The sequence below is a fragment of the Pristis pectinata genome, chromosome 3 (assembly GCF_009764475.1).
Source record: "Pristis pectinata isolate sPriPec2 chromosome 3, sPriPec2.1.pri, whole genome shotgun sequence".
Classification (NCBI taxonomy): Eukaryota; Metazoa; Chordata; class Chondrichthyes; order Rhinopristiformes; family Pristidae; genus Pristis; species Pristis pectinata.
Genome location: NC_067407.1, coordinates 1,150,754 through 1,173,952, shown reverse-complemented (window position 1 = coordinate 1,173,952; position 23,199 = coordinate 1,150,754). Strand labels below are relative to the sequence as shown.

The following is a 23,199-nucleotide window of genomic DNA, read 5'->3' as shown; positions in this document are numbered from 1 at the left end:
TTAAATTTCTCACCTGTGACTAGTGGTGTACCTCAGGGATCTGTGCTGGGGCCATTGTTGTTTGTTGTCTATATCGATGATCTAGATGATAATGTGGTAAATTGGATCAGCAAGTTTGCTGATGACACTAAGATTGGAGGTGTAGTGGACAGTGAGGAAGGATTTCAAAGCTTGCAGAGGGATCTGGACCAATTGGGAGAATGGGCCAGAAAATGGCGGATGGAATTTAATGCAGACAAGTGTGAGGTGTTGTATTTTGGGAGGACAAATCAAGGTAGGACATACACAGTAAATGGTAGGGCACTGAGGAGTGCGGAGGAACAAAGGGATCTGGGAGTTCAGATACATAATTCCCTGAAAGTGGTGTCACAGGTAGACAGGGTTGTAACGAAGGCTTTTGGCATCCTGGCATTCATAAATCAAAGTATTGAGTACAGGAGTTGGGATGTTATGGTGAGGTTGTATAAGTCATTGGTGAGGCCAAATTTGGAGTATTGTGTGCAGTTCCGGTCACCTAACTATAGGAAGGATGTCGGTAGGATTGAAAGAGTGCAGAGGAGATTTACTAGAATGTTGCTGGGTCTTCAGGAGTTGAGTTACAGGGAAAGATTGAACAGGTTAGGACTTTATTCCTTGGAGCGTAGAAGAATGAGGGGAGATTTGATAGAGGTTTACAAAATTATGAGGGGTATGGACAGAGTTAATGCGAGTAGGCTCTTTCCACCTAGATTAGGAGAGATAAGTACGAGAGGACATGGCTTTAGGGTGAAAGGGGAAAGGTTTAGGGGGAACATTAGGGGGAACTTCTTCACTCAGAGAGTGGTGGGAGTGTGGAATGGGCTGCCATCCGATGTAGTAAATGCGGGATCACTCTTGAGTTTTAAGAATAAATTGGATAGATACATGGACGGGAGAGGTCTGGAGGGTTATGGACTGGGTGCAGGTAAATGGGACTAGCGGAATACTGTTTTGGCACAGACTAAAGGGCTGAATAGCCTGTTTTCTGTGCTGTATTGTTCTATGGTTCTACCTTGAACCTGTGCCCTCTAGTTCCAGACTCTCCTATCCTGGGAAAAAGATTCTGACCGTCTGCCCAATTGATGCTCCTCAACTGTATAAACCTCTATCTCCAACGTCCCAGTAAGAACGAACCCAATCTCTCCTTATAACCACAGCCCTCCATTCCAGGCAACATCCTGGGGAATTTCTTCCACACTCTGTTGTTCCCATGCCTTCCCATAGTGTGGTGACCAGAACTGTACACAGTCCTGAGTGCAGTGCAATACTCCAATGTTTGGTACACTTGCTACATGATGTCCCAACTCGTGTACTCAATGCCTCAGCCTATGAAGGCAAGTGTGACAAATGCCTTCTTCACCACCCTATCCGCCTGTGTCACCACCTTCAGGGACCTATGGACTTGCACCCCAAGGTCTCTCTGCACATCAACACTGAAAGTCCCCGCCATTTACTCCACGTCCTACCAGAATGCAACTTCCGAAAGTGCGTTACCTCACACTTGTCTGGATTAACATCCATCTGCCCTCGCTCTGCCCAACTCTCCAGCTGATCTACGCTTAGTCAACCTTGTTCACTATCTACACCACTAAGTATTGTGTGTCTATCACAAACAAGTGGTCCCAGCACCTTTCTCTGTGGTACACCACTGGTCACACACTTCCTATCAGAACACACTGTCCTCCACCACCCTCAGCCTTGTATCACAGGGCAATTCTGGATCCAATTAGCCAGCTCACCTTCGATCCCATGAACATTCACCTCCTGGACCAGCTAACCATACGAGAGCTTGTCAATTGCTTGACTAATGTCTACACAGACAATGTCTGCTGCAATGACCGTCAGTCTCTAGGACGAGATTCACTGGTCAGAAGGTGGAATCATCAGGATTGGCCACACAGCGTGGGGCTGGAGTCCCCACTTCAGGAAGTTAAGGGGCACTTTACCCAGATGGTTGGAGGGTTTGACAGGACCAAGAAATTATTTCCTTCAAGGAACAAGTCCAGAACAAGAGGGCAGAACCAACCTCAGGACCTGGCCATGCAGGAGTGGCAGCAGGAACCCCACAGAGGATTTGGGGGGGGGGGTGGTCTGGAACTCCCTTCCCCAGGGGCAAGGCAGTGGGTAGATGTTTGAAGCTTTCAGTTCTGCGATAAATCAAACTTACTTGGCTGAAAATATAAAAAAAAACATGCTGGAAATCTGAAATGACAACAGGAAATGCTGGAAACACTCAGCAGATCAGGCAGCTTCTGCAGAGAGAACTGTTAATGTTTCAGGTCTGGGACTGTCCCCCAGCAGATCAGTACCACTTGGAGGCCTAGTGCAGCAAGCAGCGAGGGAAGTATCCATTGTATAATCTACAGCAGAGTCTGCCAATCGTAGTGGGATCAGTAGAACATAAAATATTACAGCACAGTACAGGCCCTTCGGCCCACAACGTTGTGCCGAACATTTTATCCTGGTCTAAGATCTATCTAACCTTCCCTCCCACATATTCGCCCCCCCCATTTCTCTATCATTCATGTGCCTATCTAAGAGTCTCTTAAATGTCCCTGACGTATCTACCCCCACAACCTCAGCCGGCAGTGCGTTCCACACACCCACCACTTTTGTTTTAAGAAAGATAAAATTACCCCTGACATTCCCCTTATATCTTCCTCCAACCAACTTATGCCCCTTTGTGTTAGCCATTTTTGCCCTGGTGAAAAGTCTCTGACTGTCCACTCGATCTATGCCTCTTATCATCTTGTACACCTCTATCAAGTCACCTCTCATCCTCCTCCTCTCCAAAGAGAAAATCCCCAGCTCGCTCAACCTATCCTCATAAGACATGCTCTTCAATCCAGGCAGCATCCTGGTAAATCTCCTCTTCACCCTCTCTAAAGCTTCCACATCCTTCCTATAATGAGGTGACCAGAACTGGACACAATACTCCAAGTGTGGTCTAACCAGAGGTCTACAGAGCTGCAACATTACCTGGTGGTTCTTGAACTCAGTACCCCATCTAATGAAAGCCAACACACCATACACCTTGTTAACAACCCTATTAACCTATGCGGCAACCTTGAGGGGTCTATAGATGTGGACCCCCAAGATCCCTCTGTTCCTCCACACTGCTAAGAGTCCTGCCATTAATCCTGTATTCTGCCTTCAAATTCAATCTTCCAAAGTGTATCACTTCACACTTTTCTGGGTTGAACTCCATCTGCCACTTCTCAGCCCAGCTCTGCAATCTGTCAATCTTCTGTTGTATTCTACACTATCTACAACACCACCAACTTTTGTGTCATCTGTAAACTTACTAACCCATCCTTCCACATCCTCATCCAAGTCATTTATAAAAATCTCAATCCCAGAACAGATCCCTGCAGAACACCACTGGTCACTGACCTCCAGGCAGAATACGCTCCATCTACCACTACCTACGGGCGGGCCAATTCTGAATCCACACAGCCAAGTTTCCCTGGATTCCATGCCTCCTAACCTTCTGAATGAGCCTTCCATGAGGAATCTTATCAAACGCCTTACTAAATCCATGTACACCCACATCCACTGCTCTACCTTCATCAATATGCTTTGTCACATCCTCAAAGAATTCAGTCAGGCTCATGAGGCACGACCTGCCCCTCACAAAGCCATGCTGACTGTCCCTAATCATCCTCTGCTTCTCCAAATGCCCATAAATCCTGTCTCTAAGAATCTTCTCCAGTAATTTGCCCACCAATGAAGTAAGACTCACTGGTCTGTAATTCCCAGGGTTATCCCTACTCCCTTTCTTAAACAAAGGAACAACATTTGCCACCCTCCAATCATCTGGCACTACTCCTGTGGCCAGTGTGGACACACAGATCATCGCCAAAGGCGCAGCAATCTCTTCCCTCACTTCCTGTAATAACCTTTAATATATCCCATCCGGCCCCAGTGACTTATCCAACATCATGTCATTCACTAATGCTGTTAAGGATAAGAAACCCACCATCTTTACCACAAGAAGAAGAGTCTCAGACCTGAAACATTAACTGGGTTTCTCTCTCCACAGATGCTGCCTGACCTGCTGAGTGTTTCCAGTATTTCCTGTTTAATAACCTTTACTGGGTGTTGTATTCCTGGCGGGAGAGTCTGGCACTGTGAGTAACTGTTTGAAAGGACTCACCCATTTACAGCAGATGAGCCAAAGTTCTCTCCGGGAGGGTAATGAGTGCTTGTAAACCTTTCCTTGGTGGGAGAAGTCTTCGATGCATTTGAGAGAGAGGGTAGGTAGATAGTTGAGAGGGTGGGAGTTTACCATGGGTGGTAACAGGAATGAAGAGTGGAGGTCACAAACCGATCTGAATTCTGGGACAGTCTCACGGGGCCGAGTGGCCTACTCCTGCCCCTAATTAGTACATTTGAGGGATACAGACTGGTTGAGTTGGTGGGTGTAGACTGACCGGGCCACCGATCTCTGGGTTAATGTCTGGCAGCCATTAGTCTTTCACCCCCATCCTCCATGCTGCACCCACCTGCTTCCAGAAGCTTCCCCTTGAAGACACAGAGGTTCTCTCCACCACAGTGCTGCTGGTGCACCTTGACCTCATCCCTGGCGTCAGCCCCGTCGTAGGAGAGGTGCAGCCTCTTGCCGCGATACACCATCGTGACCAGGACGTTACTGTGCACCCCAGCAGAGCGGCGCCACCTTGGGACTTCCTGCAACAACAGTGACAGTGAGCCAGGGCCGTGGGACGAACCCGAACTACAGCAGCTTCTGCCAGTAGTAGCAGGATCAGTAACACCAGGTCACTCACCCACAGCCTTCAGGGAAGGAAATGCACCACCTCATCTGTAGGTGACTCAAGCTGCAGACCACAGGGGCAACACAGCAGGTAGTACCGCTGCCTCACAGCTCCAGAGACCCAGGTTCGATCCCAACCTCTGGCGCTGCGTGTGGAGTTTGCACGTTCTCCCTGTGACTGCGTGGGTTTCCCCCAGGTGCTCCGGTTTCCTCTCACATCCCAAAGACATGCGGGTTAATTGGCCACTGTAAATTGCCCCCAGTGTGTGGGTGAGGGGTAGAATCTGGGGGGAGTTGACGGGAATGTGGGGAGAATGAAATGGGATCAGTGTAGGGTTGGTGTAAAATGGGTGGCTGATGGTCGGCACGGACTGAGTGGGCCGAAGAGCCTGTTTCTGTGCTGGGTGACTGTGTTCAACCTGTACGTCTCCTGTACGGGGGACAGTGAGATCACCAGCTGTATCAAACCTGCTGAAATAGGAGCATGTCCCACCTCCCTGATCAGTGAGGGGCCATAAACGTCGTGGGGATTGGGAGCACGAGGGGAAGGGGGGGGCTGCAGTGGGAGGGTGAGGAGTGTGAGCGGGCGCTCTGGGCCTGCAGCTGGTGGAGCAGCACTCCGACCAGGTACAACAAGGAGGCCCTTTGGCCCATTATTTCTGTACTGGCCACAGACAGACAAGGAGAGTTTCAGTCCCCAGTCGGTGACCCGGTTCCAAGTTCAGAGATGGCACATACCCCGCTCCCACTGGCCCCCACCAAGTGAACACGTCAGCTCCCCTCTCACACCAAGCCATGGTCCCTGACCACACCCACCCCCACCCCACCCAGCCCCACAAGGCAGGTGCCAGGAAGAAGCTGCTCCCTATGCACCTTGTCTGGGCCCTCTTGTCATTGCATAAACCTCCCCACACTCCAGTCGCGCCCTCCGCCCCACACTGAACTCTTCCCCCTGCCCCCCAGACCAGCTCTCCTCGTCAGTCCCTGTCTGCCAGGAGTGTGGAGACTGCGCCCACTGCTCCACAGGAGGCCCAGCACGATCCGGGGCACAGGCTGCCAGTGGGAGTGGCAGGAGCTGGTTGGCAACATGCAATCCTAGCAGGGGACCAGCAGGGCAGAATAGCCAGTGTCCTGGGACCCCAGGATGCATCAGGGCTTGTTACGGCAACTGCTCTGCCTGGGACTGCAAGAAACTGCAGAGAGTTGTGGACACAGCCCAGTGGATCACGGAAACCATCTCCCTTCTATGGACCCTGTCTACACTCTCGCTGCCTCGGTAAAGCAGCTGACATAATCAAAGACCCCACCCACCCCGGACATTCTCTCTTCTCCCCCCTCCCATCGGACAGAAGATACAAAAGCCTGAAAGCACGTACCCCCAGGCTCCAGGACAGCTTCTATCCTGCTGTTATAAGACTATTGAATGGTCCCCAGTACGATAAGATGGATTCTTGACCTTACAATCAATCTACTTCGTTGTGGCCTTGCAAGTTATTGTCTGCCTGCACTGCAACACTTTATTCTGCATTCTTGTACTATCTCGATGCATGGTATGCAGGGCAGGATTTTCACTGTACCTCGGTACGCTGGAGCTTTGGATCCAAGCCGTTTGGGGCATGGGGTGCGGTGGTGGGACGCAGTCGACGTCCTCTGGTGAAGCCGCTTCTTCTCCCACTGACGCAGGGGCGGGGGGGACAGGAGTCACGTAGTTGTTGATGACAGGGAGACGGTAGGGAGAAGGTCCGCTGGGGAAGTCCACGGTGTGCCAGTTCATCGCCTCCCTGTCTGGCTGCTGGGAGAGAAACAAGCAAAGGGTGCAGGGTTCAGAGAAATCCCTCCATATCGGTACAGCATTCCTGTGGCAGTGTTCCCTCCTCACCACCCCTCCCACAGTGTGGTGCTCCCTCAGTACCGCACCCCCTCACTGCCCTTCCCACAGTACCGTCCCTCCCAGTGTGACCCTCCCACAGTACTGCCCTCCCACAGTACTGCCCCTCCCACAATGTGACCCTCCCTCACTGCCCCCCCATAGTACCGCACCTCCCTCAGTGTGGCCCTCCCTCAGTAATGCCCCCCCCGTGACCCTCCCTCACTGCCCCTCCCACAGTGTGCCACCCCCCCCCCCCCCCACCTTAGTACCATCCTGGCCCACACTGAGGGAGGAAGAGGTTGACTTTGGAGACAGTGCAGCAGAACACTTATCATGACTCCAAGGGTTTAAATTGCACCGACTCGGGTTCCACTTGCTGGTAGTACCTCAGTATCTGCCTGAAGGTTTGAAGAAGTTGGTGGGACCTGATGGGCAGGGGGGAGCTGGTCCTGGTCCCATCACCCAAAGGAAGGGGACAGTCGCAGTGGAGGTGAGCTGGTGAGATTCACCCATCAGGCCAATTCCTCGGGATGTGGGGGGTATCCGAGCGGAGGCTAAGTGGATTGGATCTGTATTCCGTGGAGCTTAGAAGAACAAGGGTGACCTCACTGAAACATCTTGGACCCTGAAGGGACAGGACAGGGGAGATATTGAGATGTTCTCACGAGAGGGAGAGTCTCAAACAGGGGGATGTATCTACACAATTAGGGCTGGTTATTCACAGCTGAGGTGTGTAAAAGTGTCTTCTCGGGGGGGGGGGGGGGGGGGGGGGGGGGGCGGGGGTGAATCTCTAGAATTCTCTGCCCCGAAGGTGGGGGAGGCCGGATCACTGGACACAGTGAAGGTGGAGATGGATAAGAAAGATTGAGGAATGAGGATGATGGGGAACTGGCACAGAACAGTGTAGATTCACCATGATCACAGTGATTGGTGGGGCAGGACTGAGGGGTTGAGTGGCCTCCTCCTGTGAAGTATCCCTGATGGTTAGGAGTCTGGGTCTTGGACCAAACAATAGCCGAGGTTTCAGGAGTGGAGCTCAGACACTCGTCTGGATGCAGAGGATCCGAGGTTTGGAAACTCTCCCCACAGTCGGGACGTTGATTGGACATCAGACGTTGACACAGTGGAACAAGGTCACAGATCAACTGGGATCTGAGCAGAGGATGGAACAGACTGACCTCCCCCTGTACACAGGCAATTGACTCTTCTCACCCAATGATTTTTAACAAGTAATTAATAAAACAATACCCCATGAAGGGAGCGAGCGTTTGATGTCCCTGACCAGCTCCACCTGTTGATTGCTGGTCTTGGTGTGAGGTGAGGAGTGCACTGTGATCGCCGCTGTGCCCGGCGCCTCATTGCTCGGGAGGGGGATGAGCCTCGCTGGACGCTGCATCTTCCCGGGGGCAGTGCTGGGGCGAGGGGAGGATGACTAGGGAGAGCAGAAAAGGCAGAGTGAGGTGTGTGATCCCACACAGCACCGACTCCCCCAACCCTACCATGGCAGCCCCCCCCTTCCCTCCAACCTCTGCTCCTCCACATCCCCAGTCTGCCCTACAGAACCAGCACAGCGACCCTGGAATGAAACACTCAGTGTTGAGCTACAGCCAGAGAGCCTGGAGGCCATTCAGCCCCTCAAGTCTGTTCTGACATTCAGCAGGATCACAGTTACCTCTTATCCCAATAGCAACTGACCCAGCCTGACATTGTAAACGACTCGTTGGGCTCACATCTGTGTTTCAGGAGGGGTGGAGAGAATGCTGCGGGCTTCGAGGGGAGGGGAGCGAGCAGTGCACGCCCCAACCTGCACTTTGGAAAGGGGGGGGGGGGGGGGGGTGGTGAGAGTGTGCAATGCACACCCACCCATGTTTGTGAGGTAGTGGGGAAAAATGTCATGCACACCAGCCTGTCTTTCAGGGGGGAAGGGGAGAAAGGTCGCCCCCGCGTACCAGCCTGTGTTTTAGGGGGAGGGGAGAAAGGTCGCCCTGTGTACCAGGCAGTGTTTTAGGGGGAGGGGAGGAAGGTCGCCCTGTGTACCAGGTTGCGTGAGGAGCCTTTCCCACCCACCTGGTTCGGATTGACATTTGCCACCCTCACCCGCCGGGGAAGAGCCTCCAACCACGTCTCATCCATCCCCTTTCACACCTGTAAAGCTGCAACTCAGTTTCCCAAGCCCGGCTCGTCTTTCAGGAACACGAGCCAAGTTTTCCGTTGGCGAAATTTAAGCTGTTGTCATTCAGGAGAAGCAGTTCCCCCAGCAAAGTCAGCATCTCCCTCGCACAGCCATGCCTGCCCTTAGACTGTGCCCCTCCCCACAGAGGGGGCTGGTTGGGTGGAGGGGGGATGTGCAGACTTCTCGAAGATAATACCAGAGCTACACCGATCAGTGATAGAGAGATTCGTGAAAACTGGTATAACCTTTAGTTCTAGCCCAACGGCGATAGAGAGTCACACAGCACACAAACAGGCCACTTGGCCCATTGTGTCTGTGCTGATCACCAACACCAACCTCACTCCCCAGCACGTGGTCCGTACCTTCTCTGCCTTGGTGATGTCAAGTGCTCGTCCAGATACTTGTTATTAGTCTCTGCCTCCCCTCCCAGACAGTGCGTTCCAGATTCCAACCCCCTCTGGGGGAAAAATTCACCCTCAGATCACCCTCAAGTATTTAAATAACTTACAAGTCTAGAGAGAAATTAGCCAATGAATTTGCTTCACTACTTTACTCGTGCTTGAGGGCAGTGTGTGGGTTACCCTGGTGCTGCCTGTGAAAAGTCCCAAATACATCAACAGCTTTGCACAGCGTTGACAGAACGACATCACTGAGGACCCGTTCCTGTGCTCAACTGTTCTATTACAGGAAGGATGTGGAAGCTTCAGAGAGGGTGCAGAGGAGATTTACCAGGATGCTGCCTGGATTGGAGAGCATGTTTTATGAGGATACGTTGAGCGAGCTAGGGCTTTTCTCTTTGGAGAGGGGGAGGAGGATGAGAGGTGACTTGATAGAGGTGTACGAGATGATAAGAGGCATAGATCAAGTGGACAGTCAGAGACTTTTTCCCCAGGGCAACAATGGCTAACACGAGGGGGCTTAATTTTAAGGTGATTGGAGGAAGGTATAAGGGGGATGTCAGGGGTAAGTTTTTTTTTACACAGAGAGTGGTGGGTGTGTGGAACGCACTGCCGGCAGAGGTCATGGAGGCAGATACATTAGGGACATTTAAGAGACTCTTAGACACATGAATGATAGAGAAATGGAGGGCTATGTGGGAGGGAAGGGTGAGATAGATCTTAGAGCAGGATACAATGTTGGCACAATATTGTGGGCCGAAGGGCCTGTATTGTGCTGTAGTGTTCTGTGTAACCACCATCGCCTCACTCCATACCCTGACACACCGGGATCACACCCCGGATCCCACGGCAGTACGTACAGAGGTGGCGGGACGGGACTGCATCACGTTTGGCCCCAACAGACTCCTGTGGCAGTTGCGAGAAGCTGGGGGTCGGGGCGAGAGGAATGGAGTGACGTCCTCCTCAGATCTCCTCATCCGCTCAACCTGAAACAACCAGATGGCGTTAACGACATGTCCCCAGGACAGGAGAAACCGCCCAGAGCTCTGCACCCCACCGATGGACTGACAAACAGGGCAAAGGCTCGAGCAGAGGGAAGGGTAGTGAAGAGTCTGAGCGGAGGGGAGAGTGAGGGAGGGAATCCTGGGATGGGCAGAGGGTGAGGTCTAACCAGTCCGGGTGAACGCGGTTACACTGACAGGGTGTGGGGCAGAGGAATGCTGACTGACCCCTGGGTCCAGCTGAGGAGAGGTTGGTTCAAGTTCTCTCCCTCTGACCCCAGCACAGCCCCCAGTGTCAGGGGAACAAGCTGGTGCCCTGGAGGAGGATGAATGAGATAAACTAACTCAAAACAGCACGGCCAAAGAGGGGCTTGTTGGTGTGAATGGGGATTCGTAGGGACCTGGGGTTAGGGGCGAAGGGGATGGACAGAAGGGCCAGAGTTACAAGGAGGAGAATGGTCCAGCAACGTTGATCCGGAGAGAGCGGTGGGGGGGAGGGGGTGGTGAGACCAGGGAGGGGGGCTGTGGAGAGTAGGGGGAGAGCAGGGAGCAGCACTGTGGAGGAACTGTCACGAAGCCGGTGGCCTCCTCCAGAGCACAGGGGTAACACTGTGGTTGGACCAGCAATCCAGGGGCCCTGATGAACAATCAGCCTCAGGTGCTGGGATCCCACGCCAGCTAGAAATTCATATTCAAGGAATTAAACTAACTCAATTAAAGCCAGTCTCAGTGGCAGGAACCCTTGCTGGTTTGCCAATGTTCTTCAGGGGAGGGAACCAGGTCTTGTCCAGAAACGTCCAATACCCGAGGACATGCAGTTAAGGTGGTTGGGGGGTGGTGGGGGGGGACTTTATAGGAGATGTGTGGGGCAGGTGTTTTTGTTTACACAGAGTGGTGGGTACCTGGAACGGGCTGCCAGGGGTGGGGGTGGAAGCAGACAAATTGTTTAATAGGCTGGTAGATAGGCACATTAATATGGAGGGATGTGGATCACGTGCAGGCAGATGGGATTCAGTTTATTTCGGCATCATGGTCAGCACAGACGTGGCAGGCCAAAGGGCCTGTTCTATGTTCTGCGGTTTCTGTGCGACTCCAGACCCACTCTACACTTGAAGCTCCCCACAACACGCTGGGTTCAGCGTTGGACATGGGCAGACACCAGCATTGCCAGAGGTCCCCACACAGGAACCAGTGAGTAATGCTCTGGGGGGTGATAATACTGAGCTCCAGTGGATGGACTGGAGCCAATCCCTTGATCCCCGGCAAACGTAACCACAAATCAGCAGGGCTCAACACACACAACTGTGGGATCAACACAACCTTGATCCGCTGAACGCGGCCTCTGCGAGCCAGATCCTCCAGTCTCTTTCTGACTTCCTGCCGATGGTGACGCTGTAATGAGAGACAGGGAGTGGGTTACAACCTGCCCTCCTGTAGACCCCTCCCATCCGCAGCACGTCTCTAACACCTCACTGATGACCAGGGGATGGCACAGTCTGATGCCTGCTCCAGGGTAGGAATCACAGCAGCCAAATCATGCACAGCAAGATCCCACCAAGACAAAAGTAAAAGTGGCCAAAAGATCAATTGACATTGTGATTTTGAGATAAATGTTGGCCTTTTTTGTCCAGAATGTAACCATTTTCTGGTTACATTCTGGACACACGAACATGGTTAACTTCCCCCAAGACAGCCCAGCGGAAGGGTCAGTTGGGGTTGGGGGGAAATGCCCAAATCCCCTGAAAGAATGAGAAAGCAGAGGAGTTGGTAGACACAGAGCCCTGATGAGGAGCAGGAGCCCAACATACCTCCATGTTGAGGACCTTGTGGAATATGGCCTGGGCCAAGGTCTCTCGCACATACTTCTGATGATCCTTGCGGACAACGTTGAGGCGATATTCCTTTTCGGACACAATCCGTCCACTCCTTGTGACCTAGACATGGAAGCATTGCTGTACATTGGTAAACTTCAGGGAACCACTTAATCCTAATCAACAACCTTAAAAACTGTCAGGTGTGTCAGAAACAGCCCTTCGGCCCATCGAGTCTGGACCAACCATCACCCACCCATTTACACCAACCCTACACTGATCCCATTTTATTCTCCCCACATCCCACCAACTCCCCCCAGACTCTACCCCTCACCCACACACTGGGGGCAATTAACCCACTGACCCTGCACATCTTTGGGACGTGGGAGGAAACCGGAGCACCTGGGGGAAACACACGCGGTCACAGGGAGAACGTGCAAACTCCACACAGACAGCGTCGGAGGTCGGGATCGAACCCGGGTCTCTGGGGCTGTGAGACAGTCCCATGCTGCAACTGTTGAGCTGTCGGAAATGGGTCACAGAGTCGGCCGTGCAGATCCTACCTACCAAACCCACACGCTGGAGGTGCCTCCGGATCCTGGTGTTGTTGAAGTATCCAGTCAAGTGTTTGTCTGTCAGGCTGTTGTAGGTCGCAAGAGGTCTGAAAGATAAAACACAGTGTGTGGGTCAGCCCCCGCCTGGGTCATGGGGTCAGTGCAGGGGGGTGATGCTGAGGGCAGAGCAGGTTCGAGGGGCCGAACAGCCCACTCCTGCGATATCCCAATAGGTTTGTATGGCATAGAAACAGGCCCTTCAGCCCACCATATCCATGCTGTCCACACTGGGTCCACAGCCTCCTCTGCCTCAACCACTATTTCTTCCAATGCTGAGAGTCTCTCTGCCTCCCCACCCCTCAGGCAGTGTGTTCCAGATTCCAACCCCCTCTTGGGGAGAATTATCCCCCTCTGATCCCCTCTAAACCACCGCTTAGACCCATGAACCTCTTGTCTCAGACACCCCCACACGAGAAGAAGATTCTTACTTCCTATCCAATCGATCCCCCTCAATTGTTGTACACCTCCATCACGTCCCCCTTCAGACAATGAGGGAGTCCTCAGTGAAACATCTTAGGCCGATGGACAGGACGGGGAGATGAAGAGATGTTTCCATCAGTGGGAGAGTCTGGAACGAGGGGACACAGTTACAGGATGAGGGGCGGACATTTAAAGCTGAGGTGTGTAGGGACTTCCTTCTCACAGAGGGAGGGGAATCTGTGGGATTCTCTGTCCCAGAGGGTGTGGAGACTGGATCACTGGGGGGATTTAAGAGGAGGGAGGTAAATGTTTGAAAGATCAGGGAACTGAGGGCGATGGGAACTGGCACAGAAGAGGAGATGAGGCCTGGGGCAGATCAGCCGTGGTCACGGAGAGTGGTGGGAGAGGACTGAGTTTTTAATGTCTGGCCTACGTGACTCCAGACCCACTGTTGTGGTTGGTTCCCTACCTCTGTAACCCCACCACCTCCTGTACCAATAAATACAAGCTCATGTGAAATCTGCTATCCTGTATCCTAAGCCCTGTTAAGAGACAAACTCTGTCAAATAAACACAGAACGTTTGAAGATCGAACAGTACTGCACGGGACAGGCCATTCGGCCCACAATGTTGTGCCGATCTTGATACCAATTTATTCTAAATGTCCTGTGCATCATCCAATCCCTCCATTCCCCTCATATTCATGTGCCTGTCTAAAAGCCTCAAACTCCACTGATTCCCACCATGACACCACTAGTAACAACTTCCAGGCACCTACCACTGTGTAAAAAACAGGTTCAAGACTGGCATTTTCACATTGGACCTTTTATGCATTTGGTGACCCAGGGTAGTGCCACTGCCTCACAGCTCCAGACACCTGGGCTCGATCCCAACCTCCGGCGCTGTGTGGAGTTTGCATGTTCTCCCTGTGACCACATGGGGCTACAGGGAAACAAGGATCGGGGGAGCTGTGCTCTGTTGGGAAATGGCACGGACACGATGGGCCAAATGGTCTGTTTCATAATAACTCAGCATCCAGAGCTACCTCACAGAGACGCTGGAAAAGGTGATGGAAAGCTCACAGAAGGCTCGGTCACGGAGACGTTTGAAGGACCATCCCAGAGGACAGATGGGATGAAGAGCATGAGGGAGGGGGTTTTGGGCAGCTGAAGGCACGGCCTCCAGTGGGGGACAGACCCATCAGAGAGCTCCGAGGTTTGCAGGACTGGAGCAAGGTAGGGGTGAGGCCATGGCCGCTTCCAAACTCTGTGGTCAATTATGTCAGGGACACTCAGATCCAGTAAGGTGGTGACTCGGGTAGAGGAAACATGAATCAGCATTTCCTTCCACCTCCCCCAGTGTCAGGGGCAACAGAGAGCCAGACGATGTCTGATGCACAGAGGGATCTTGGGTCCAAGTCCATAGCTCGCTGAAAGTGGCAAGGCAAGTAGAGAATCAAAGTCAAAGTCAGGTTTGCTGTCATGTACTCAAGTACATGTGTGCACAGGGGCAATGTAAAGCTTGCAGCAAAAAGGCATACGGCATGCTTGCCGTCATTGGTCGGAACATTGAGTACGACAGTCAGGAAGTCACGTTGCAGCTGTATAAAGCTTTGGTCAGGCCACATTTGGAGTACTGTGTGCAGTTCTGGTCACCCCGTTACAGAAAGGATGTGGAAGCTTTGGAGAGGGTGCAGAAGAGGTTCACCAGGACGGCATCCGTACAAGAAGAGGTTGGACAAACTTGGAATGTTGTCTCTGGAGCAGAGGCTGAGAGGAGACCCGATAGAAGTTTATGAAGTTATGAAAGGCATAGATATGGTAGACAGTCAGAGTCGTTACTCCCAGGACAGAAATGTCAAATACTAGAGGGCACAGGTTTAAGGTGAGATGGGGAAAGTTTAAAGGAGATGTGCGGGGCAAGTTTTTTTTATATACAGTGGTGGGTGCCTGGAACAGGCTGCCAGGTATTAGCAGATACGATAGTGGTTTTGAAGAGGCTTTTAGATAGACATGCGAATGTGCAGGGATTGGAGGGATATGGATCACATGCGAGCAGAAGGGATTTAGTTTAATTTGGTGTCGTGTTCAGCACTGACGGGCCTATTCCTGTGCTGTTCTGTCTATTAGGTTGTAATGTAAAAAAAACACTGCAGTATCCCTCAGTAGCACAAGGTCTCCCAGCATTCGTAGCCTTCCCTAGTGACACTGATTACAAAATGGATATGTTCCACAACGCAGTACAGGCACTTCGGCCACGATGTGGTGCTGATATTTTATCCTACTCTAAGGTCTAAATAACCCTTCCCTCCCCACATAGCCCTCCATTTTTCTAACATTCATGTGGCTATCTAAAACTCGTGTCCCTAATGTATCTGCCCCCACAACCTCTGCCAGCAGTGCGGTCCACGCACCCACCACTCTCTGGGTAAAAAAACTTGCCACTGACATCTTCCCCCTTATACCTTCCTCCAATCACCTTAAAATTATGCCCCCTCGTGTGAGCCACACACTTACCCATGCTCCAAGTTCATCAGCCTTGTTCCAGGTACTTCTCACATTAAAGCAGACACACTTCAGCCCATCCAACTGACTGCAATTTTGCCCTTACAACTGCCTCTCCTTCCTCACAGCCTTTCTACACTCTGCATCTACTTGAACAGTGAATGCACCAACCTCTGACCTATCACTCAGGTTCCCATCCTCCTGCCAAACTAGTTTAAACCCTCCCCAACAGTTCTAGCAAACCTGCCCACAAGAATATTGGTCCCCCTCCAGTTCAGGTGTAACCCGTCCCTTTTGTACAGGTCGTACCTTCCCCAGAAGAGATCCCAATGATCAACAAATCTGAAACCCTGCCTCCTGCACCAATTTCTCAGCCACACATTCATCTGCCAAATCATCCTATTCTTGCCCTCACTGGCACGTGGCACAGGCAGCAGTCCAGAGATTACTGCCCTTCAGCTCCTGCTTTTCAGCTTCCTACCTAACTCCCTATATTCCCTCTTCAGGACCTCATCTCTTTTCCTCCCTATGTCATTGGTACCAATGTGTAACATGACCTCTGGCTGTTCACCCTCCCCCTTCAGAATGCTGTGGACCCGATCCGAGACGTCCCTGACCCTGGCACCCGGGAGGCAACATACCATCCGGGAGTCTCTTTCACGTCCACAGAATCTCCTGTCTGCCCCCCTTACTATGGAATCCCCTATCACTACAGCTCTCCTCTTCTCCCCCCTTCCCTTCTGCACCACACGACCAGGCTCAGTGCCAGACACCTGGTCACTGCAGCTTTCCCCTGGTAGGTCGTCCCCCCCCAACAGTATCCAAAGCGGTGTACCTGTCATTGAGGGGAACGGCCACAGGGGTAACTCTGCACTACCTGCCTATTCTCTGTCCTTCTCCTGACAGTCACCCAGCTCCCTGCCTCCTGCAGCCTCAGAGTGACTGCCTCCCTGTAGTTCTTGTCTACGTACTCCTCGGTATCCCGTAGGAGCCGAAGGTCATCCAGCTGCAGGTTCAGTTCCGCAACACGGTCTGTAAGGAGCTGTAGCTGGATGCACCTTGTGCAGATGTTAGTTATCAGGGAGACTGGCGGTCTCCCAGAACTCCCACATCTCACAAGATGAACACCCACTGACTCTGGAGCCATTCTCACTACTCTGGCCTGGCACTGAAGGGAACACCACCAAGAAAGACATAGGAAAGGAACTTACCAGAGACTTACCTTCACCTCCTCTTGCCGAAGCCTCGGCCGAGCCTCCTCAATTCCACCCCCCACCGACCCTGGTTCACTCACACAATGGCCGCTCTCCTTATAACAACCTTCCTTTTATTTGCTGTTAATTAGCCAATCAGCTATTACAATTTGTAAATGTGCCTCGTTTAGACTCCTGCAAGGTGAAACTCACCAGCTCAGGCACAGAGACTCACCTCTTTTCAAAGGTCCTGCTCCAAATCTGGCTCCTCTCCCGACTCTGCAAGGTGAAACTCTCTGCTCTGGAGCAGGGATGGTGCGCCCTCCCCTCTCCTTCACCCATGGCACCAATGTTACATCTCACCCAGACAGCTGCCCTCCCTCCCACCCACAGTGTGCCATCTGGATGTGGTGTGAATGCCTCTGGAATCCCCTGCTGGGAGGTGTGAATGTGAAGGTGTGGAGCTCAGCTGAGCAAGGACAACTGTTGGACCCCAGGGTTGGAAGCAGGCTCTGCCAAAATTTATTACCTCGATCACAGAACTCTCTGCAAGTTGTGACACATCAACCTGACCTGCATTCCCAGCAGCCTGGAGACCTTGACAATACCATCGCTGTCCTCACAGCCTTGGCAAACTGTGTCCATGAAAGGTGCTGATGAATTGGACAAGTGATTCTCAGACACAAACCAGCGGATCCACAACACCGCTCCCCGTCTCTGTAACCCCCTCCGGCCCCTACACCCTCCCTGTCTCTGTAACCCCCTCCTGCCCCTACCTCCTCCCCCCCCCCACCATCTCTGTCATCTCCTCTGGCCCTACACCCCTCCTTATGTCTATAGCTGCACGCCTTTGGATGTGGGAGGAAACCGGAGCACCCAGAGGAAACCTACACAGTCACGGGAGAACGTGCAAACTCCACACAGACAGCGCCAGAGATCGGATTGAACCCAGGTCTCTGGGGCTGAGAGGCAGCGGCTCTACCCGCCGCACCAGTATTGCGGAGAACTGGTGAAGGTGGAGGAGAGGGCAGGTCATTGGAATTGTTCAATTATTCACACATGGAGTAGATGAAATCAAACAAGTGCAGTGCTGGAAACACTCAGCAGGTCAGGCAGCATCTGCGGAGAGAGAAACCGTTCATGTTTCCGGTCAGATGCCCTTCATCAGAACTGGGAGAACAGAGGGGACTGAGGAACCTCTTCTGCTCCTCCGCAAAGCTGCAGTGTACAATTCCTGCAGTAGAGAATACGAATTTGGCCCAAACATTAATTAATTAATTATTTCAGTTAAACAGTTGCCCCATCGGAATATCAGCTGCAACAACGCGATGGCTGAAAGTCTCTGCCTCATCACTTGCCCTCTCTGAGGGGGCGTGCAGATAGCGCACAGCACCAGGCCTGTCTGGGCATGTCCAAACACTTCCTTCACCACCTGGGTCTCGTACTTGCACAGCTAACACAGATCCCAAGGACACATCCAGTTCCCATGCCAGGAGGCTTGTGCTGGGCAGTGCAGGTGAGCATTAGTGGGTAACCGTGATAACCAATCACATAACCATCGTGGGACTTCACAAAGTCCTCAACAGCTAATAAAAAAGAAAATGCTGGAAGAACTCAGCAGGTCAGGCAGCACCTGTGTGGACAGTTGACGTTTCGGGTTGAATCCCTTCACCTGGACTGAAGGAAAGAGGGGATGGCCGGTGTAAGGTGGGGGGAAGGGGTAAGCAAGAGCTGGCAGGTGATAGGTGGATCCGGGTGAGGGGTGATGGGCAGATGGAGGAGGGGAGAGTGGGAATAGCGACAGAGGCTGGGAGGTGATAGTCATACAGCGCGGAAACAGGCCCTTCGGCCCGACTCATCCAAGCTAGTCCCATTTGCCTGCGTTTACCCCAAACCCCTCCTGTACATTTACTGATCGAAATGTCTTTTAAATGTTGTTATTGCACCTGCCTCAAACACTTCCTCTGGCAGCTCGTTCCATATATGCACCTCCATCTACGTGATGAAGTTGCCCCTCAGGGTCCCCTTTAAATCTTTCATCACTCATCTTAACCTATGACCTCTAAGTTTTAGTTCCCCTTCCCCGGAGAGAAAAACTATGTGCGTTCACCCTATCTACACCCCCCATGATCTTACACACCTCTATAAGGTTGCCCCTCAATCTCTGACATTCCAAGGACTAAAGTCCAGCCTGGCCAACCTCTCCCTGTAACTCAGGCCCTCGAGTCCTGGCAACATCCTCATAAATCTTCTCTGCACTTTCCAGTTTAACCACGTCTTTCCTATAACAGGGCGACCAAAACTGTCCACAGTGCTCCAAGTGTGGCCTCACCAACATCTGTACAAGAGCAACATGACCTCTCAGCTCCTGTACTCAGCGCCCTGACTGATGAAGGCCAGTGTGCCAAAAGCCTTCTTCACCACCATCTTCCTGTGACCCCACTTTCAGCGAACTGTGGGGCAGGTGGAGGTGACAGAGGCTGCAGATGGCAGAATCTGATGGGAGAGGGAGCCTAGAATCAGGGGAGGGAGGTGGGGAGGGCAGATGGGAACAGTGGGGGGCGGGGGAGCAGAAGGGCAGTGGGGGGTGCAGATTAGAACAGTGAGGGTGGGCAGGTGGGAATGTTTACGAGGAGATTTGGAGGGGGTTCAAGGTGACCGGGTTTGGACAGAGTTAATGAGATGGCTCCTGGGACAGGAGGGTGGGGGACCATCGATCAGAGTGAAGGGGACGGGCAGAGGGAGAGCGGACGGGTGTGGGACCTCCGATCGCCAGTTCAGGGCTGTGGCTCCAGGTTCGTGTACAGAACAGAAATAGGAGTAGACCATTCGGCCCCTCACCACTGCTCACCCATTCAACCAGATGACGGCTGCCCTTTTACCTCAATGCCACTTTCCTGCACTATCCCCTTGATTCCCAGAACATCCAAACATCTCTCAAATGCACTGAGCTTCCACGGTCCTCTCTGGGAACAAATTCCAAACATTCACCACCCTCTGGGAGAAGAAATTTCTCCTCACCCGAGTCCAGAACAGTTGAGCCTTGATTGAGACTGTGACCCTGGTTCTGGACACCCCAGTCAGGGGGAGCTGACCCACCCTCCCGCATCCACCTTGTCAAGTCCCGTGAGGACCCAGAGGTGATCTCACTGGAATGCACGTTCCCTAGATGTGAGAGAGGTGATCTCAGACCTTGGTGCACAAACCACCTCCTGAGGAACTGATCTGCTGAATGTTGGCTGCACTCCCTTTATCACCGGCACATCCTTCCTCACCGAGCAGCCCAGACTTGTCAACAACATTCTCAGTGGGTCGCATGAGAGAAGTCCAATCCTGCTGTCAAATGTTGGACTTCCCCTGAGTGACATTCATTGCCAGGACACAGGGAAAGCTGATTTTCACACTGTTATCCCAGCTGACGATCTGGGAATGCTGATGTGCTGCTTCCCAAGCTGCAATGTGCCCACACTTGTAAAGTCACAGCAGCAAGACTCCGATAATCAGGATTTCTGACTGCTCGGAATTTCTGCTGGTCCAGCACCCGGCTCACCAGGGCCTATTCCTCAACTCCTTCACACTTCCCATTCGGAAAATTCATAATGCTACTGTGAAACATTACAAAAGTGTCTCTGGAGGTGTGAGGCTGCGTTTCCAACAGCTGCTTGTTCTGCTCCTACGGAAGCAGGAAGGTGCCAGGGCAACAGTAACTGGTACACATCATTCCCGCAGCAAACAGTCCAAACCACACGGCAGAAGGCCTCATCGCCAGATCCGTCCAACAAGCACCAAGACCCGGCGTCGCTGGTGGTGAGAGGTGCCCTCATAGTCAGAGCCTTCCTCTACAGACAACACGTCACCCCCAATGCACCCCGAGGACAAAGGGTGGGGGAGAAACTGTCATCCAGACCGTGGGTTTGCCCAGGTGTGGAGACGGATGCAAGGGTCTGAGTCCCAGTTCATGCCCAGCAGCTGCATGACAGAGGACTCTCTGATCTCCAGGCTGTTCCCAGGGACACACACCAGGACAGACATCAAGTGCTGCTGGGAGGTCATCAACCCGGTGAAGGACGCCCGAAACCTGTCGGTCTCCCAGCAGTGAGATGTCCGTGGGGGAACGCTGCTGACTGGCACATTCCAGGCTGCAGGAGTCCGTGCTGAGTGACGCACTGAGCTCGGTGCAGCCAATGCTGAGGCTCTGTGGGGAAGGACCACAGTCTGGGCTCTTTCCACTACCGCACACGGAGGGGATGCCCCTCAATCAATGAAAGGGGCATCACCCCAGGGGGCCACATTAGTGGCCATGGTGCTGTGTTTGTGTTTTTTTTTCCCTTTGAGTTTTACGCTGTCAAATATAACAGCCATGAATGCTAAGCCTTTGAATTTTGCACCTTGTTCTCCCTTTATTCATAATTAAAAAAATATGTACAAAGTTTATTTTTGGAATTAAACAAAAACGTCGAGCACAGGGACTACCCACACAAATATTTGCTGTGCAAATACTGTAACCAAGACTCCCGAATATGGCGCTGGTTCTACCCTTCTGCTCACTGCTGAGCAGCATTCAGTCTGGGTCTTATCCCCGAGAACTAAAGGCACTTTAACCCCTCCAGACTTGGGTACACCATAACTCTCTGAACCATCAGTCCCCTGCCTCTGCTCCATGCCTGAGTAACCTCCCTTGGTTTACGTGTCCTGGACCCTGTCACTGAGAGCAGGCCCCAAGGAGTAAACCAGAGACTGGAGCCCTGCTACCTACAAGGACACCCAGAGAGCAATCAATGGTTCCACTGGGTGGGGAGGGGGGGGTGGTGGGTCACGGACACAGCCAGACCTGCACCTCTGGGGAAGGGTGGGGAACGTGGTCAGCACAATCACGATGGGCCAAAGGGCCTGGTCCTGTGACATCCCTAACCCGCCCCTCCGGTATCCGTGACCTGTTTCCTCCCCAACGTACAGAGGTTTATGAGAATGATCCTGGGAATGAAGGGTTAACATATGAGGAGTGTTTGATTGGCTCTGGGCCTGTACTCACTGGAGTTTAGAAGGATGAGGGGGGATCTCATTGAAACCCACTGATATTGAAAGGCCTGGATAGAGTGGACGTGGAGAGGATGTCCCAGTAGTGGGAGAGTCTGGGATCTGAGGGCACAGCCTCAGAATAGAAGGACGTCCCTTTAGAGCAGAGGTGAGGAGGAATTTCTTCAGCCAGAGGGTGGTGAATCTGTGGAATTCGTTGCCACAGTGGCTGTGGAGGCCAAGTCATTGGGTGCATTTAAAGCGGAGGTTGATAGGTTCTTGATTAGTGAGGGTATCAAAGGTTACGGGGAGAAGGCAGGAGAATGGGGTTGGGAGGGAAAATAAATCAGCCACGATCGATCAGCGGAGCAGACTCGATGGGCCGAATGGCCTGATTCTGCTCCCATGTTTCATGGTCATGCAGACTCCAGCACAAGCTGCTGCAGGCGGCGAGCAGGTCCCATGCGGCACAGAGCCAGGCTGACACACATACTTGTGATGAGGCAGCCAGAATTAATAACCCGAGCAGTGCTGAGCATTACCTCATCGCTGGGAGATCAGAGCCACGATACCAGTGTGTAGCGTTACCACATTGTTCTTCTTCCCCCGACCCTCGGTAAATCAGTCCATTCAGAGCCCCCCTTCATCCCTCCCCCACTCTGACACTCCCCCCACCCCTGTCCCTCCCTCCTCCAACAAAACTGCAGCTACTCACAACTCAGAGGACGTTTTACCCCTCGACACTTCACCAGCAGTCAGGGTCACAGTGTGGTGGGTGGGGGAGGGGGGTGGTTGGTGGGCCATCCGGGACAGGGGCAGAGGGGATTCCTTTTGTTGGGGGGGGGGTGGGGGGCAGGGGCGCGAATCCCTGGAATTCTCCCTCCCCAGAGGCTGGGTCACCTGTGCATTCAGGACGGCGACAGATCTTCAGTAATCGGGGAAGGATGGGGCAGGCGTTAGTGCAGGGAAGTTGCACTGAGGTCAGAAATCAGCTGTGACCTCACAGCGGGGCAGAGCAGGAGCGAGGGGCCGAATGGCCCACTCCTGGTCCAGACCTCGGGCCCACTGCCTCACATCTCGGTCCATCACCTCCACAAACAGACCCCACCCCAACGTCTGCACGGTTCGGGTGGGGGGGGTGACATCCGGGGGCTGTGTTGGGGGTCAGTTCCAGGATCACCCCCCCACCCCCCGAGTGGATATGGAACAGCACAGAACAGCCCTTCGGCCCACACACACTGTTCCAGGTCGTGGACTCCTCCCCCCAGCAACCAGTCGCCTCCACCCACCCAGCAACGGGCACCACCCACCCCCGACCGCTGCCCAGCAACGGGATCCTCCAACCAGCAAGTGACCCCTTCCCTTCTGCCGCCCAGCAGCCACGTACGCCACCCCCCGGTAACCGAGC

The 23,199-nt window shown here is 52.9% G+C and overlaps 1 protein-coding gene across 1 annotated transcript in view; it reads right to left on the bottom strand.

Moving 5' to 3' along the window:
• erich3 (glutamate-rich 3) overlaps positions 1-23,199 on the bottom strand; it is a 135,185-nt gene that overhangs the window by 109,901 nt on the left and 2,085 nt on the right. The window contains exons 2-4 of the mRNA XM_052011795.1: positions 12,613-12,706; positions 12,043-12,168; positions 11,555-11,626 (exon numbers count right to left, since the gene is read on the bottom strand). Coding sequence (XP_051867755.1) covers positions 11,555-11,626; positions 12,043-12,168; positions 12,613-12,706 — 292 coding nt within the window. The remainder of the gene's footprint in view (positions 1-11,554; positions 11,627-12,042; positions 12,169-12,612; positions 12,707-23,199) is intronic.